The sequence below is a fragment of the Anabrus simplex genome, chromosome 3 (assembly GCF_040414725.1).
Source record: "Anabrus simplex isolate iqAnaSimp1 chromosome 3, ASM4041472v1, whole genome shotgun sequence".
Taxonomy (NCBI): domain Eukaryota; kingdom Metazoa; phylum Arthropoda; class Insecta; order Orthoptera; family Tettigoniidae; genus Anabrus; species Anabrus simplex.
Window position 1 is genome coordinate 287,205,654 of NC_090267.1, and position 17,314 is coordinate 287,222,967.

General features: G+C 41.4%; 1 protein-coding gene across 1 annotated transcript in view; it reads left to right on the forward strand.

Moving 5' to 3' along the window:
* Positions 1-3,837: 3,837 nt before the first annotated feature.
* N (neurogenic locus Notch protein) overlaps positions 3,838-17,314 on the forward strand; it is a 518,735-nt gene continuing 505,258 nt past the window's right edge. Inside the window, exon 1 of the mRNA XM_067143095.2 lies at positions 3,838-4,045. Coding sequence (XP_066999196.2) covers positions 3,967-4,045 — 79 coding nt within the window. The 5' untranslated portion in view covers positions 3,838-3,966. The remainder of the gene's footprint in view (positions 4,046-17,314) is intronic.

A 17,314-nucleotide genomic window follows, 5' to 3' on the forward strand; every position in this document is an offset into this window, starting at 1 on the left:
CGTTGTTGTCGATGACAGCTGTCAAAAAGCACGTGGCTTTGTTTACAAATTCAAATTTCCCGCGGGAGGTGGAGGAGACCTCTGGGAGGCCTCTGGCTGAGGTGGAGGTGGAGGAGGCATCTGGGAGGCCTCTGGCTGAGGTGGAGGTGGAGGTGGCCACTGGGAGGCCTCTGGCTGAGGTGGAGGTGGAGGTGGCCACTGGGAGCCTGAGGTGGAGGTGGCCGCCGAACCATCCAATTATACTACTTACACAGTTTGGTACTGGTAGGAGCAGGAAGGTATGGCGGAAGCCAAACACCGAACGTGAACCTCAATACGTAATCCCCACGGTAAAACACGGAGGAGCGAGTGTGATGGTTTGGGGCTGCATGGCTGCGAATGGAGTGGAAAACCTGGCATTTATTGATGGTATTATGGATGCCAGGAAGTACATAGATGTGTTGCGCCATAATTTAAGCAACAGTGCACACAAGCTTCATCTGGAAGGAGTATTCCACTTCCAACAGAACAATGATCCTAAGCATTGTGCCATGATAACCCGTGAATGGTTGTTGTGCAACGTCCCAAGAAGACTTCTCACTCCACCGCAGAATCCAGATCCCAATCCCATAGAGAATCTATGGGACCATCTAGGCAAGAAGTGAAGAAACGTCATCCTACTAGTAAAAAACATCTTAAAGAGATACTCTCAGATGCAAGATCCAACATATCTGAAGAGTACACCAAACGTGTACTTAACTCAATGGTAAGACGTCTGGAACAGGTCATCAAAGCTAAAGGCATGCATACAAAGTTTTTTTTTGGTTAGGGGCTTTACGTCGCACCGACACAGATAGGTCTTATGGCGACGATGGGATAGGAAAGGCCTAGGAGATGGAAGGAAGCGGCCGTGGCCTTAATTAAGGTACAGCCCCAGCATTTGCCTGGTGTGAAAATGGGAAACCACGGAAAACAATCTTCAGGGCTGCCAACAGTGGGATTCGAACCTACTATCCCCCTGATACAAGCTCACAGCCGCGCGCCTCTACGCGCACGGCCAACTCGCCCGGTTACAAAGTATTACGACTGCGTTTGTACAAAGACTTCGGCAAGTGTTTGAATTATCTAGTAGTGTACGAATACTTTTTGTTGTGTTAAAAGACGAGTTTATTTGTTTATTATGTTGAGTGCTGTAAATCTCATAGCAAATGTACAGCGAGGTGTCTTATCTCTATGCATATGTCTTACCGGATATGTTTACATTGCTTCATGGTGCTTAATATACAAGGTATACGTTAAAATGTTGGTGTACGAATACTTTCTGTGACTACTGTTTTAGGATTAGATCTTGCATTGATGTGTGATGCTCTTCAGGAGTTGGCAGAACTTTGTGTTGACTTGCAAGCTCGTGACATTACAATGGATTAGTCCCATAAGATGATACGCCAGCAAATAAAGGTGTTTTCTTAAATAAAGATAAAACGTGGCCCATACTACACTGGAACATTGGAAGCAGAAGCACTGTTAATGTTTCAAGGCGTGAATTTCGAAAAATGACAAAGTAGCTCTATGAGTGCCTGGGCAGGCGTCTTTTAACATCAGAAGATATTGAAATCCCAGAAATGGCTACAGTTTTGGACACTATCACTTGGCCGGAAAATCCTGATGTAAGTTATGAAGAATCAGAAATAAGAAACTTCTCTAAACGTTAGCTCCATGAAAGATAAATCTTAAGAGGTTTCTGCAAATATCTTGCTGAGAAGAAATGCACAATGTCTCTCCTTCCCCTTATTAACACTATGAGAAACATCCCAATTTCGACAAGTGAATGTGACAGAGGCTTTTCACAAATGAACTTGATCATGACTCTAACAAGAGCATCATTGCATCTGAATACAGTAGCAAATCTTATGTTCATCAACTTGGTTGACCTTCCACTAAGAATTTTGAAACCTATGGATTACGTGAATCCATGGTTCCTGAAAGGAAGACATCTGGCGACCGACACGAAAGGCAAGGAGAGGAAGCGTGAAGATGGCAGTGATAAGCCTCTTTTACCAGTGTGGAATCTACTGTAAACAGGTCAGCAAAATGAGTCACTACCACAGTGCTTGTATTTATGTGTTCACTTAATTTTAAAATGTAAAATGATAAGAAAAGCTGACCACAAATAAGATAGCATAATAATTTATTTCTATAAATATGTCAGCCCGAAAAGTGAAAACCGGATTGTGCATAATTGCCGAAAACTGTAAGATCGTGATGTATTGTCGACTACAACTGAGAGTACCCCTTATTTTTTTTTAGAAAAAAAAAAAAAGCACTGCCACATATTCTTTCTAGTGGTGAAAGCATTACTGAAATCGGCTGACAGGCTCTCTAGAATCTCGATAAAGTAAACGCGTGTCCTCGTCTCGAGGTGGTGCATCTCTTTTAAGGCACACCCACAATGCAGGTAAGGTGCACGTACCATTTTAACTACTCACCAGCCCTCTTGGCAGGGGTGGCTCGAGAGCAAATTCGCACCCGTAAAATACATTGGGGGGAGGGGGGTGGAGGGGGGCTCCAAATGTTGTTACCCCCCAACCCCATACCATCCACACACTGACGACCCAGCTCCTCGTCGAAACATGCGTTGCGTATTATTCTGATGCCAATAGCGTTCATTGAGCTGTGCCAATAACTTTGTCGGCAGCTCTGAATATGATTTTCCGTGGTTTCCTATTTTCACAACAGGCCAAATGCCGGGGGCGTACCTTAATTAAGGCCATGGGTTGCACAGACCAAGAGCTTCCCTGCCTTCTGTCATTCTTAAATGTCTGGCAGTACTGGGAATCGAACCCGGGACACTGAGAATGGTAGTTAATAGTGCTAATCGTTACGCTACTCTTACAGATATATTCTTAATTTAAGGTAGCGAAAGGTGTACCATTCTCCTTAAGTGAAATGTGGTATAGTCTGAACATTCATAGAGGATTTTATTGAATGTCCATACGTCTTCTTACTTTTTTTTACAATTTTGCTTTATGCCGCACCGACGCAGTATGGCGATGATGGAACAGGGCAGGCCTAGGAGTGGGAAGGTAGCAACCGTGGCCTTAATTAAGGTGTAGCCCTAGCATTTGCCTGGTGTGAAAATGGGAAACCATGCAAAACCATATTGAAGGCTGACGACAGTGGGGTTAGAACCCACTATCTTCCTGATGCAAGCTCACAGCTGCGCGCCCCAAACTCTTCTTACTTTCTGGAAATAGTAATTCATATTCACTTCGAATTGTTACGGATGTACGAAGCGGCGGGGAATTTGAAAGATTAATTCATGTTAATTAATGAGTTCAGCCTAACTGAGCAGAGCTCGTCGAATACAGTCGGAGCCTTGTTAACACTGCCTATGTATCAGTGTTCTTTTTTCATGTCTTATGTTTGTGATCGAATGACTCGGCTACCGCACACCCGTGCTGTGCACAACAAATACACAGAGAATGTCTTTTTAGCAACATTGAATGTGAATGAACTCCTCCTATTGGTCAGCGACTGGTTTGCGCTGTTGCATACCACATCGTCCTCTCAAGAAATTAGTGACACCCTTAATCGTTCATTTTATAAAAGTTTATAAAGATGGACTTTGAGGACATTTAATTCTATTTGATAATACAGAATCTGAAAGGATCTCAGGGCTTGTGGAGTTTATCAACGCTGTGATAGAGGTATATTTCACACAGTAGCAAACTTTCCCACAGTTGGGTGCGCGGAGCGCTACGAGCTCCAGTCGCATGGGGACTACTTTCATGAAGCCCCGAGGAACAATAGCAGCTCAGAGTAGAGCGCGACTCCGTGGTTGCAATATGTGGTGAGTGATGTTCGGACAGGATATGGAGCCACATGTTTCAAAGTGCGTGTAATGTAGTGTGTGTCGCGTTCCGTAGTGTGAATGAGTGCAATCTAATGTGTGACCACTGAGGATATTTACTATTTTCGCCGCTCAACATGTGGCGGAACGAGGATTATTATGTTTTCTTGACAGTTGTGCTACTCTGCCTTCTTCAAGCGCACGTTGTAACAACAGGTAGGTGCTGAGTGGTTGTTGACATCTTCATCGCTTCGTTTGTTGGGGGATATTACTGTGTTAATTTGCAATCATTATTGTTCCTTCTTGGGGTTGAAGTGATATTTCATCATTGTTTGTGAAACGGCATTAATGTGTGGTGTTAGTTGTGGTGTGAAGTAGCCATAATGTGCGTTTACGCCTGAATTGGAAGTTTTGTGATATAATTCCGTGTTTGGAGTGAGTAGTTATGTTTAGTAGTCTTGTGATGATTATAATCAACTTCTCCGACAGTGTAAGTTGTGATGGCTTTGGGCCAAGTTGAATGTAGTGGAAACGATTCATATTTCAGTTAACCCGATACATAACCGGATTTTGACCAATTTTCATGTGATTGCGGATATCGAGAACACCTGTGAGTATTCTTCGCTATGTTGCAGTTTTGTTTTGAACGTTTTCCTTTCTCGGAATGGATATTGGTATGTTAATTATGCTGTAGTTTGCTTTTGTCCGTTGGGTTCAGAACTGTCTTAGAGCATTTCGGTGAGTGTGCTGTGGTTTATAATATTTATAGGTGACCTATTGCTGTATTTCTTCATTTTTAAAGTGATTTCAAAATATAGCTTGCTATGTTATCTTCCATTACGGAACTAAGTTACGGATCTTTTTTCTCAAGCTTTCTCCTTGAAGATCAGGCGAGTGGCCAGGCAGCGCAGCGGTTAGGTGTGTGTGCTCTTTGTTGAAGGCCCCGGCTCGAGGGTGGAGAAGGGGAGCCCATTCCGGTCTGTGGGTACAGGAGTGAACAAAATTGTATGCCACATTTGGTATTTCGATTCTGCGGTGAATATGTTCCCTGTCGTATTGTTATGGTACTTGAGAATGCGAATTGGAGGTTATGTCCTGGTGCATTGTTCGTAAATACTTTTCATAAGTGAAAGTTTTACCTGGATAGAGGTTAATAATACAATTATGTATTTTGAATATAATGTTGGTTATTCGCTATGCGGCTCATACTTGCGTAATCTTCATCTTAATCTTATAAGTATATTATGTGTAGTGAAGTTGGGGGTGTTCGTAAATTTAGTGGGGGTTATCCATCTCAAGCTTCGAAAATTTTCTACTTTCTTGAACGTGTATGGACACATTCATAACAGTCCTTTTTCTACATACATTGATATTGAGGCAAGCCATTTTAAACGAAGGATTGCAGAGCTTTTATGATGCGGAAGGATTATGGAGTGTTCGAAACATACAGCACGTATTTTTAGGTATAATAATTTGTGTTTAATGTTCGTTCAATTTAAATACTCTTAAACGTCGGTAGACTGCGCCGCGATTCAATCCTGAAGATAGTTGAGCCCCTCACAGTCAACTACATTCCACAGATAATTGCCAACAACGTCTGAGAGATGCACTATCTAATTCCATCAGTAGAAGCTTAGACATTACGATTTTAGGTATTGATTGGTCTTTATCTTTTATTGTGAATTTTTTAATGGATCATAGAGACTTTTGTTTTAAGAGGCAACATGATAATCACTCGCTCATATTTGACAGTTCCCCTCCGATGAGGTATGCCTTATCCAAATATTTCTCAGGATACAATAGTCGCAAATGGTATGTGTGTTGCCCATAATTTTGCTGCGCCTGTATACAGCCTTCCTGGGGTGAGCGAATGTCTGGGCGGAGCGACCTGTTGGAGCGAGGCATGGCCCTGATCAGCTTAGCGGCTACCTTGAGGAAGACATGAAAATTATATTTCAGTTGTAGTTTCAACCCTATTCACCAACCGGGTTATTCATTTTAATTGCTCTTCGTACTCCTATACAAAACAACGAAAGCCGGAATAAAAGAACAAACATGAGTCAATACGGGCCTAAAGGAGACTAACGAACGAGAGTATGACTTTTAGTATTATTCATATTACAGTTATCAACCCATTTAGTTCACATGTCCGAGATTATTATTTTAACTTATTTTGGATTTCAGAGACGTACCAAACTATACCTAGTGTATCACTTTTTGGTACCGGTACTATGATATTTTGTAGTGGTGTCATTAATTTTATGCCGGCCCCGTGGTATAGGGGTAGCGTGCCTGCCTCTTACCCGGATTCGATTCCAGGTCAGGGATTTTTACCTGGACCTACGTGATTAGAATTGAGGAGCTATCTGACGGTGAGATAGCGGGCCCGGTTTAGAAAGCCAAGAATAACGGCCGAGAGGATTCGTCGTGGTGACCACACGACACCTCGTAATCTGTAGGCCTTCAGGCTGAGCAGCGGCCGCTTGGTAGGCCAAGGCCCTTCAAAGGTTGTAGTGCCATGGGGGTTTGGTTTGGTCATTAATTTTATAGGGTGAGGACATTTTAGTCAAAGATGTGTATTTTGTCTTATGAAAATTACGTATTGAAGGCAACGACATAAGTATAAAATTTAAAAGAAGACTGTGTTACAACCAGAGCGAGCTAGGCTACCTTAAAGCAGAAAAAAAGCTATCTATAAATAGCGTGCATTCCGCGTCAATATTTTTTTTTAAACTCAGAAGTGCGAAGAGGGTGATATTTGTGTTTGTGAACTATATGATGTTATATGGGCTATAAGTTAGCTGCACTCTATTCGACGCTGTTCGAGGCGTACAAGTCAGTAATAAGCTTTTTAAGCAGAAAATGTTCTCTAGAGACAAATGAAGTTGCAGATGACAGGTTCCGGCGAGCGGCCATGCGATGTGAATGGAGGACTCGTTCTTGAGATGTAGGCCTAAGAGAAATATAGTAAGAAGATTGATTAAATTCAGTCTTGAGGTGTAGAAGCAGAGGAATGCAATGCAGATTGAAACTTACTGAGGCACCGAGTTCATTTAGGAAACCTTTCACACTGAACACAGACTATCACTACGGTATTAAGAAAAGAGAGTGAAGCGTTGACGACGGGAAGTAATACTAGATGGAGTTTCAAACGCTTATTTTCCAAGGTTTTAGTGTGCATGCATTTCTTCTACAATGTTGGGTTTTTTAGTACAGTATTTGTTCGTGAAGAGTACTGTCTTGTTGGGCATGCCATGCACAAGTGCACATTTGAGATTTATGCTGGGGAGCAAGGGATATTTTCATGTGTACCCATGGCACTACAGCCTTTGAAGGGCCTTGGCCTACCAAGCGACCGCTGCTCAGCCCGAAGGCCTGCAGATTACGTGGTGTCGTGTGGTCAGCACGCGAATCCTCTCGGCCGTTATTCTTGGCTTTCTAGACCGGGGCCGCTATCTCACCGTCAGATAGCTCCTCAATTCTAATCACGTAGGCTGAGTGGACCTCGAACCAGCCCTCAGCTCCAGGTAAAAATCCCTGACCTGGCCGGGAATCGAACCCCGGGCTAGAGGCAGGCACGCTACCCCTACACCACTGGGCCGGCATTTTTGGGTATACATTGTGAAATTCTTTTCAGAAAATCACTTATTTGATTTACCACTCATGAATTGCGGTCTATGGAATGATCCAAGAAACGACTCCGTTCAACGTCAGCATTCTTAAAACATATTTACGCTTTCTTGCAACAGGGTTTACTTCACCCTCATAAAATCTAGTAGCCTAAAAGAGATTTCAAAGAAATATAGGCTACTAGATATATTTATGGCAGTTAGCTGTATGAAACCGTTCAATCTTGCTTGAAGGCGTATATTAGTCTGTATTATTTCCCTGAAAATATATATTCTGTATTTGTAATCGATTTAACGTTTCATATCGTTTTTAAAGAAATAATACGTATTGTTTCGAAAATTATATTAGTATCATACGTAGTTTGTTTTCCTGCCATGTAGGTTTATAAAATAATCTTGAGAAACTTGCATATAGGCCTAGTTATATCACAATGGTTATACGATAGAAATAGTGGTTAGTACGTTTTTGAGATTTAATAATATTAGATGCTAGTTTTATGTTGAGGGGAAGGGTAAAACTAATGATTTGAATAAGCTTCGGACCATTATTACAATGATTTTCGGTATTGTTAGTTTGTCACTGTCTGGTTTGAAATTATAGGTGGTATCATTTAGTATTTTGTTCATATGATTTTAAGAATTTCTGATGTTACTTTTTTCCAAGTTCTGTTTATCTTTGGCTGTAAATAGAGCAATGTAAGAACATTTTCATTGTAGAATTAGATATAGTAATAGGAATTACATGCAGATCCTCAGCTACGGACCTTGCTCGTAACAGGTACGGAGGACGAACTAAACCTGCGTCATACGCTCTTACCTTGAGGTTCGTTATTATTAACTATGGGAACACATCACAATAGCTCTTTAATACCGGTAAATTACTGGTTGTTTCGTTAATTTTTTGGTGGGTGATGCGACAAAGTCATGCGATGTTTCAACGCAAATTAAATGAATAGAAATTTTTTTAATATGTAGAATTTGGATGTTTTGTATCAGAAAGTGCTCAATGTAGATCTTTAAGACTTCTTTGGCTTTTGCAGAAACTTCCTTCATTTTTGTGTAATTTGATCAGCTTATATGCATTTAATTTAATTTGTATTTCTTGTGGATTGGAAATGTTCGGGAAAATTGCAATTAAATGGCAATTTTTAAATGAATAAATTCATGTCAACAATGGACTATAGTGTGATCTGAACCCTACACTGACTTGTATTTTAGCACGCTGAGTCTGCCGCGAAGCTCAAACGGCAGAGCATTGGCACTCTGAGCTGAAATTGGCAGGTTCGATCTTGGCTGAGTCCGGTGGTATTTGAAAGTTGCCAGATACGACAGCTTCTTGTCGCTAGATTTACTGGCACGTGAAAGAGCTCTTGTGAGGCAAAATTCCGGCACATCGCCTCTCCGAAAGCTGTACAGTTAGTTAACTTAAGGGAACGTAAAATCAATAAAATTATTATCTACGCCGTGAAAGCATCAGTGTTAATATTATCAGCGTGCTCTGCTCGGTCGGGCCTGTACGTGATTTTGTTACGAAAATTATATCAATAATGAATAATACACCAGTCGCTACTTTTATGTTTTTTTCCCCTAATATTTTATGAGCCTCCGTGCCTCAGGCGGTAGCGCGCCGGCCTCTAACCGCGGGTTTCCGCGGTTCAAATCCCGCGCACTCCATGTGAGATTTGGACTAGACAAAGCGGAGGCGGGACAGGTTTTCCTCCGAGTATTCCGGTTTTCATTCCAGCAACACACTCCAATTTAATTTCATCTGTCAGTCTTTAATCATTGCTCCAGAGGAGTGCGACAGGCTTCGGCAGCCGGCACGATTCCTATCATCACCGCTAGGATTTCATTCCTGACCCGGTAGAATGATTGGAAATAGGCTGTGAATTTTCATTTTTCTAATATTTTAACACCAGATAGTTTAGATTTTGTATATAGCATCAAAATCAATGTGTAAGTTGCCACTTAGTCCGTTTTCTGTTACGGGGGAGGGCGGGGGTGAGGTGAGATGAAATGATATGGTATTTTTTACGGTCTGATGCCCTTCCTGACGCCAACCTCAGTTGAGGATTTAAATAGATATGATGTGAATGAAACTTAGTCCGTTTTCTGTTACGGGGGAGGGCGGGGATGAGGTGAGATGAAATGATATGGTATTTTTTACGGTCTGATGCCCTTCCTGACGCCAACCTCAGTTGAGGATTTAAATAGATATGATCTGAATGAAATTGGGTGACAAGGTGGATGCAGTCGGCTGTGGTCTATCCCGGCATTTGCCTGGAAGTGCAAATGAGAAACCACAGAGAACTATTCTCAGGACAGCCGATGGTGGGGTTCGAACCTACTCATCTCCCGAATGCGGAACCTGACTCCATAGCCGTAGCGTGTTAACACGCGCAGCCATTCTGCTCGGTGTGCGGTCAAAATCTATAAAGTTATAAAATACTTGTACCAGAACTAAGATGATGTAAAATGCACGAAAAAATTTTATATTCCGTATTGAATTTTCTGTATTTGTTCATATAGGCCTATTCCGAACACATTCATACGAAGGAATATGGTAAAGGTGGAACCCATGAGACCTTCCGGGTTTTTAAAAACAATATTCCTGCATGTTGTGTGAATACCACGGTAATTCAATTGCCGAATCGTGGAACCGACGTGCAGACACCGTTATTTTGCAAGCAAACCTTTTCACATGAATTAATTTTTATATATCCAGTTCAACAACTGCAGTACAGTATGTTCGCCGCAGGTAGAATATTGTCGCCCAGTTCCATTCAAAGCTCACATGGCATGATTTTCTCGGACACACTTACTTTGCATTGTACTCGTTAAGTCCTGATTGGGATTCGTAAGGTGGGACGCGCCGACAGGGAGGGGGAGCGATGTATGAGAATTCCTGGGATATCGAGATAAGTAAAACTTTCAACCGCAGGTCGAACATACCGACGCCATAACGATCTTATTGGCCTAGTCTATTAATTCATGAATACTTTCACTTTAATTCAACATTCTCATCACGATTTCAGTGTAGAGCTCTCCGAGTTAGGCAGTTATACCAACCAATATATCACTGCCCGGTGGATATATATAAAAATAAGATTTTTTTGTTTGCATCTTGTCTGCACTCAACACATTGCACTGAAAACCTCCACATAAACACAGAATAGTGAATACATTCCTCCACATAGGGTTGGCGGTCATGAAAGTACCGTACTGACCTCGGGTAACTGGGAAGAAAAAGAATTATGCTTTTATTCTCATCTACTTTCTTATCTCTTTAATTAGTCGAGTTTAACATTGTGTTGTTGTTTGGGTCATCAGTTCATAGACTGGTTTGCTGCAGCCCTTCATGCTTCCCTATCCTGTATTAATCTTTTCAATTCTACGTAACTACATCTACTCTAATCTGTTTATCAAGTTTTATTTGACCCTATTAATAATTAACAGGGGAATTCCTCAAGCTACTATTATTGGACCTTTATGTTTTCTTACACATATAAATGATATGAGTAATGAAGTGGAATCAGAGATAAGGCTTTTTGCGGATGATGTTATTCTGTATAGAGTAATAAATGTTACAAGATTGTGAACAACTGCAAAATGACCCCAGTTTTAATTAATGCGTTGATGGGGTGAAAGTTCCTTATGGGGATCACTGTAAGTACCTAGGTCTCAATATAAGGGTAACCACATAAATGGGATTGTAAATAAAGGGTACAGATCTCTGCACATGGTTATAAGGGTGTTTAGGGGTTGTAGTAAGGATGTAAAGGAGAGGGCATGTATAAGTCTCTGGTAAGACCCCAACTAGAGTATGGTTCCAGTGTATGGTACCCTCACCACGATTGCTCGATTCGAGAGCTGGAAAAAATCCAAAGAAAAGCAGCTCGATTTGTTCTGGGTGATTTCCGACGAAAGAGTAGCGTTACAAAATTGTTGCAAATTTTGTGCTGGGAAGACTTGGGAGAAAGGAGACGAGCTGCTCGACAAAGCGGTATGTTCCGAGCTGTCAGTGGAGAGATGGCATGGAATGACATTAGCAGATGAATCAATTTGAGTGGTGTCTTTAAAAGTAGGAAAGATCACAATATGAAGATAAAGTTGGAATTCAAGAGGACAAATTAGGGCAAATATTCATTTATAGGAAGGGGAGTTAGGGATTGGAATAACTTACCAAGGGAGATGTTCAATAAATTTCCAATTCTTTGCAATCATTTAAGAAAAAGGCTATGAAAACAACAGATAGGGAATCTGCTACTGAGTGACTGCTCTAAATGCAGATAAGTAGTGATCGATTGATTTGACTTAATTCCCTCTTCTAATATTTCCTGCATTACCAGACTTCATTCAACTACACTCCATCACCTTTGTTTTGGATTTATTTATTTTCATCTTGTTCTCCTTTTCCAAGACTGTGTTCGAACCACTCAGCAATTTCTTCAGATCTTTAGCAGACTCAGATAAAATAACAATACCATCATCAAATCTCCTTGAATTGTGATTCCTTTTCCAAATTCCTCTTTGATTTCCTGTATCACCCGTCATATGTAAACATCGAAAAGGAGTGGGGACAAACTGCAGCCTTTCCTCACTCTTTTCTGGATTTGTTGCTGTTTTTTTCATAACCTTCAATTCTTATATTGCATACTGATTCTTGTACAACAGTAGTCGGTCAGTGTTATGTTATTGTTGATACGTTTTAGGGGCTTAGGGCATTGTAGGCCATTACTTTTTATTTTCTTCCGGCTCTGGCATACGCATGTTAGTAGACCTATAGGCCTACATTTGCACTGGCATGCCATCAACTGGAGACGAGTGGCAACAGAAGAGACGAAACATGCTTCAAATAACAGCCAGTGTAATCCGCATCGATGTTCAATTTTATGTGTTAGGGCATTTGATTTCCTCCCGGCTCGGTGATATTTAGGCATCCGAGGCCAACGGAGTCTTTCATTTCCTGCTCCTTTCATGTTCATTTTTTTTCTTATACTTTTTCACGTTTTCCTCCTCATTCGATCATCATCCTCGTTATCTTCTCGATCAGTATGGGCTGATGACCACGTGGGTCACCGTCAGGACAACAACGACCACCATCGTCAGTTAACTTATTGCCATGGCCATTGAACAGTATTCCCATGTCAGCAATGTTTGTCATAGGTGGATTTCTAAATAAACTCAATTCGTGAATATCTCTGTTATCATAGCCCGTACGGTAAAATGAAAATGCCGTATGGCTTTTAGTGCCGGGAGTGTCCGAGGTCATGTTCGACTCGCCAGGTGCAAGTCTTTTGATTTGACACCTGTAGGCGACCTGCGCGTCGTGATAAGGATGAAATGATGATGAAGACGACACCTACACCCAGCCCCCGTGCCAGCGAAATTAACCATTCATGGTTAAAATTCCCGTTCCTTCCAGGAATCGAACTCGGGACCCCTGTGACCAAGGGCCAGCACGCTAACCATTTAGCCATGGAGCCGGACAGCCCGTACGGTAAAATGCATGACTAGTTTCCCGTGGTTTCCCATATCTTTTGCAAGTTGCTTTACGTAGTGTGGTGTCCTGTGCTACTTAGTACATCGTACGAGCCGCCCGAGTGACAGTTAATCAAAGAACTTGTTATATTACGCATGAAAGATGTTCTCAAAGATACAGGCTTCTTGAGCAAGACCGATGTAGGATTGGAATTGTGAATTTCTGACACGATGTCCGTGTTGTACATAACTCGTAACGCCTCAGTTTATGGAGTTGCAATGTGAGAATAAATTGTACCATTTTCATGTGGCAGCTTGCAGCATCTTGCTCATGGGACTATGCTCTTAGTGTAGAGCTTGTCTTTCAGTTCAAGTTAGTTATGCAAGAATCAGATACTTTTGTTAATGAATTATGCCTTTGTTTCTAACAGGAAATCTTGACACGTGTGAAGCATGTCAGCCATTGTTCCTTCTCATTCTGCTGAAAGTAATTACGTGGGTAATTGGCATTCATTTTTCTGTTTTGTTTGCCATTTTAATTCACTGGAGTGCTGTTGCCGAGATGTTATTGGCAATATAACTGAAGATTACTGTTCTTAAATAATAAATTTTATTAGGTAAAGAGCTCCTTCTTGCTTCTGAGAGAGAAAATGTAACCGTCTACAATTTCAGGCAGTGTTGCCAACTTATATTTTCAAAATCCGCTAAATACTACTTAAAATCCGCTAAAATTCCGTCAAGAAATCCGATATCAAATAATGAGCAATAATAATAATAATAATAATAATAAATAAAAGTAAATGTATGCACTCACCTGATCTGTGAGTTTCACTGGGATTAACCCCCTGCCTGCGAGCGGGCGAGCTAAAACTTGTAGGCGTTTTAGTGCCGGGTGCAAACTAGGTGAATCCCCTACCTCAAGGGCCACACACAAAAAAGGCCAGTTTATTAAATGGTTTTCCTTCAGAGCATGAATATAAACGCTACTCTCTCACAGTGTCATCATCTGTCGTCATTCGTCAACTAAGAGATAAGTACCCTTTCCCCACGCATTATAAGTTTATCATACCATGATCTCATAACATAAAATCCAAGTAACATGTTTTCCTCATGTGACTGCTAGCTCGTGACAAGAAATACGGAATAGCTCGAAGACAGACTGGAGTACAAATTAAAAAAAGAACGTAAAATGGATAAAACACTATATTCCCCTATAATAAATCTAGAATTCCGCCAAAAACTCCGCTGTCCGCTAAATGATATATTTCTCCGCCGACAGTCTTCCAATTCCGCCAAATTTAGCGGAAAATCCTCTAAGTTGACAACACTGGTTTCAGGTTGCATCAACATTAGTTAACTAAATAACCATACTAATCTGGATTCGTGTGTTGCATGGAGTTGGCAACCGTCATTAGTCCTCGCTTCGTTTGGATTCATAAAGTATATTTTTTTCCACCCTGATGACAATTAAAAACAATTTGTTCTACAATGTACCGTTTTTCTTCTCGTCTTTCATTCTCTAAGAAAAGCTACTTCTGGAGGAAATCCTCCTGTTGCCGTCTAGACAATGCACCAGAAAAATTCAAGATGAGTCTGAAGTCGTTGCGTCTTCCAACGAGTGTCATTTATTTCCTTCATGTGGTTCCATTCTGTTGTTTTCTTAAGTGTCCTTGTAATAGTTTTAAATGCTACCCAGGCCTTGGTAGTATATCTCATGTGGATACGCAGCATCGAACAACACGATTGCTATGCTGCTTGCAGGCAGCCCAAGAATGGAAGGAAATCCGGCAGACAGTACGACGTCTATTGTGATATTCAAATAGCATATCACGAGATATGTGAGGTTGTGAGGAACGGGAGTTCGTTTTCTTCCCTTTCTGTGAGAGAGCTGTGTGATCCAAGCTAATTAGTCCATGATCAGTATCGCTTTGAGAAACATTGCAGGAGATCGTGTCGCTCTTCACTTGGAAGTCCTTCTCAGCTGTAACCTAGTTTGTGAATTTCTCTGCGTATGTGGCATGTGGAAAGGAATAACGTGAAATGAACACGAACGGCAGAACAGTCATCTCTCGCTAGGGTGGCAGAAACAGCAAATATTTCCTTGTAGCAATATTGTTGAGTTTTATTTTGCCCGAGTTCTTCGATGTAAACCAAACCCCATGACGCAACAGCTCCGAAGACCTGCATATTTCGAGGTGTTTTCACGTCGCCACAAAAACGGACGAGTACGGGGACATAAAAAAGGGAGGCCGGGATATCGCGCCCAGCCTCCCTCGTAAGAACATTTTCACATCGCCACAAGACGAATCTTCTTGGCTTTCTAGACCGGGACCACTATCACAACGTCAGATATCTGCTCAGTTGTATTCAGGTAGGCTGAGTGGACCTCGAACCAGCCCTCAGATCCAGTTAAAAATCCTTGACCTGGTCGAGAATCGAACCTGGGGCTTCCGAGTAGCAGGCAGGGACGGTGCCCCTACGCCGCGAGTCCGGCGTTCTTCTATATAGATGTACATAAAATGCGTAGGCTGTCTTAATATAATTCATTCTGTTTGCAGATCGCAGTTACCCATGCGGCCTCCGCCCCTCCCTTTCGCCGGGCTGGGTAGCTCAGACGGTAGAGCGTTGGCCGTCTGAACTCAAGTTGGGGGTTTCGATCCCGGTTCAGTCCGGTGGTATTTGAAGATGTTCGAATACGTCAGCCACTGGTCGGTAGATTTACTGGCACGTTAAAGAACTCCTGCGGGATAAAATTCCGGCGTCTCCGACCCCTCCCCCTTCCGAGTACAGTACATTAAATGCTGCTTTCTTGGAGAGGAATTCATTGTGCAGTAAGTGACGTAATAAGTTTAGTAGTGTAGTGTTAGCGGTACATCCGTGTAGGTTCACTGATGAGTGATGAATATAGCCTGTAGTGAAATGGAAGAAAAACTTATACATACATCCACTCGGAAGATATTTACGTTTGATGGCAGACATTATTATCCATGCTAATGGCTTTGAAAGGAAGTGGCATTTCGGGCTTACTGAACATGCTAGATTTTACTCACTCGTGTAGATCCTGGATTATAATAAATATGTCATGATTTTTTTAAGCACTTGGAATTCAAATATGTGGACTTGAAATGGAAAGACTTCGACCCGAGTGTGTGGCGTAAAACCAACGTTCTTGTATACATCCCTTTCATATCCGATGGTATAATGTTTACAAAACGTGGTCACATATTTTTTCATACTGGAAAATAATAATAAATTGCAGGAAAAATACTAATTTTTTTAAACATTAGTTTTGCACAAATTTACTACCTACAGATTTGTGACATGTGTAGTAGGCGTTAATTTTACTTCATTTCTTTCTTTTTATAGTAGCTTAATTTTACCTGTAATTGCACAATATTTTAACAATTTAATGACATATATTGTCTCAAGTCTTTCAGTTTTAATGGTGACAACACAACTTCAGTTTGCATTCTTTGAAAGGCCCAAATAAACACTAATTGTTTTAAGCATATTAACACCTAACTGGACGTAAATAGCATATTCTGCTTCATGAAAAATATTCTGAAACTTTGAAGGGGAAAGATATACTGTACATTCACATTTCACAACCAAATGCTACAACTCGATCGTTATTATTGGAACATTAACCAGTTGAAATCGAGGGAGAGGGCGGGCACATTCTACACAAAGATGACTGGTACAGTTTTGAACTGTCTGGAGGGAAATAATGTATGAACCTAGAAATAAATATAGTCCTTATCTACACAAATGTGTGGGCAGGGTCTAAAAGGGATATACGGTAGAGTCGAGAGACCAATGACCTGCACTTCGGCTGGGCAAGTAGCTGATGGCTACCGAAAGTCAGAGCTTCGAATCACTGGGCCATGACCTCACAGTTTTATTATGACTCAATTTCGAAGGTTGTAACGTACGGATATTGTTAAAAACATATTCAGCTTTATTTTTGCCACATGCTATTGACATATGTTTCTCTATTTGAATTCTTGATTTCTAGCTTCTGGTCCCCTTTTTTTCTCTCAACTGACTTATTATAGAAACTGATAGAACGCAGCTCCGTCCGGAACTGGACTGGTAACCGGCAGACAGTCGTATGCTGGTACAGGTGTGTGTTTTTCGAAAGTATTAAAACATTTTTCCATGCGTTGAAGGGGTTGTATACTGTAGTTTAATAACTCTTATCGTTTTTAAAAACCCACCAGTCAGTCAGGCGACGACTTGTCTAGCTAAGTGCTGGTCGTATGTGTATCGGCCTTGCAGATGAAATAAGGATGGCAGCTGTTGCTTGCCTGAGCCATTTGGCTCTCGTATCTCCTCGGCCCATTTGGGCACATGTTGCTTTGTGTGTGTCTTGAGC